This window comes from Bemisia tabaci, chromosome 2, assembly GCF_918797505.1.
Source record: "Bemisia tabaci chromosome 2, PGI_BMITA_v3".
NCBI classification, from domain to species: Eukaryota; Metazoa; Arthropoda; class Insecta; order Hemiptera; family Aleyrodidae; genus Bemisia; species Bemisia tabaci.
Window position 1 is genome coordinate 42309545 of NC_092794.1, and position 1347 is coordinate 42310891.

The following is a 1347-nucleotide window of genomic DNA, read 5'->3' on the forward strand; positions in this document are numbered from 1 at the left end:
TGAGAATGCCAAATGCAAATGGAAGTGTGACAACCTGAAATGGAGAGGAGCATAGGAGTTCTAAAAGCAATCCGTAGTTTTAACCTCAAAATGATTTAAGTTAAATACATTTTTATGATCTTGCATGATACTGTAATCTAAACTGCTTTCAACTTGCAGTGGAAATTGCATATTACGATACCGCCCGTAACAATATATCAGTCATAATGACGTGCAATCTAGTTGGTCCCGTGGCTAAAATCCCATTGATTCAATGTATTCATGCATCATTCATAACAATAATCGAAATAACGACCAAATTAGGCCGATCCCTTGAAGGTTGTTGTCCTTGTCCTATCCCGATATTTGGTTTAATATTTGAGTGTTCTCTGTCAAAAATTCAAATTTAGATTTTTCGGCTGAACTTGACAATAGTTTCACTCCAGAATTATTTAGTTTAGTTTTTCCACCAGTTACTCTTTTCCTAGAAAAAGTTAAGCATCATTATCCAAAGAAGCAATAAACAGAGAAAAGATAAAAACAGAAATTATCAGAGAGTTTTTTTTACTTGGAAAAAAAGAAAAAAAAGAAAGATCATGGAATAATTCATCAGATTTTCTTTTCTGTCAAGGGAATAAACAGCAACGGGAATAAAAAGTAAAAAAATTTTAAAAGAATAGCTCCAGTCTTATTTTTTTATCTATTTGCATTGTAAACAGGAAATTTCAACTGTGTTTTCTCAACTTTAAACTTCGTTGCTTGAGTTATTAGTCTACTGAAATATTTTTTTTCTGTTTCTAAGGAAGGTGATAATTACCCTATTTATTTCCAGGTGTTAGGCTGCGGAAACTTGGTGACCATCTCAACTTAGAAGCAGAATGCTCTCTTTTCAATGTAACCACAGGAAAATTGGTGAAACCTGCAACGAGGAAAATATGGCTTGGTAACGACAATACTGATGGATCTGTTGCATTTCCAAGGTAATTCATGTTCTCACTAAATATTAACTTAGTTATTTTGAAACAACCTCAGGGAGGTAAGTCCTAGGATTTGCCATCCCATTTTGATAGAGACAAATTTTACCCAGTTGTCCCTATTTTTTGCCCCATATGGGTTAGGTATTTACTCTTCAATTTTATTTTTCTTGCTGGCTTGTTGATTCATTCTTTTTTTTGGAGAGAATTTCAACGGTAAGACTGAAGAAACAAGCATCTAAATCACTTAATGAATTTTATGTCTTTTCTTTGTAGTTGGTCTTATAAAACGTTTTAAAATAAAAACATGGCTTAGTAACCAGACTGTAAAGAACTTTGAGGAGCCACTGTCTGTCTCCTATAGTTTATCATGAGTCTAAACTTTTGTTTTCAG

General features: G+C 33.2%; 1 protein-coding gene across 7 annotated transcripts in view; it reads left to right on the forward strand.

Annotated features, from left to right (window-relative positions):
• LOC109040038 (uncharacterized) overlaps positions 1 to 1347 on the forward strand; it is a 68289-nt gene that overhangs the window by 60524 nt on the left and 6418 nt on the right. For all 7 annotated transcript variants that reach the window (XM_019055802.2, XM_019055804.2, XM_019055803.2 and 4 more), the window contains exon 8: positions 812 to 959. In XM_019055802.2, coding sequence (XP_018911347.1) covers positions 812 to 959 — 148 coding nt within the window. The remainder of the gene's footprint in view (positions 1 to 811; positions 960 to 1347) is intronic.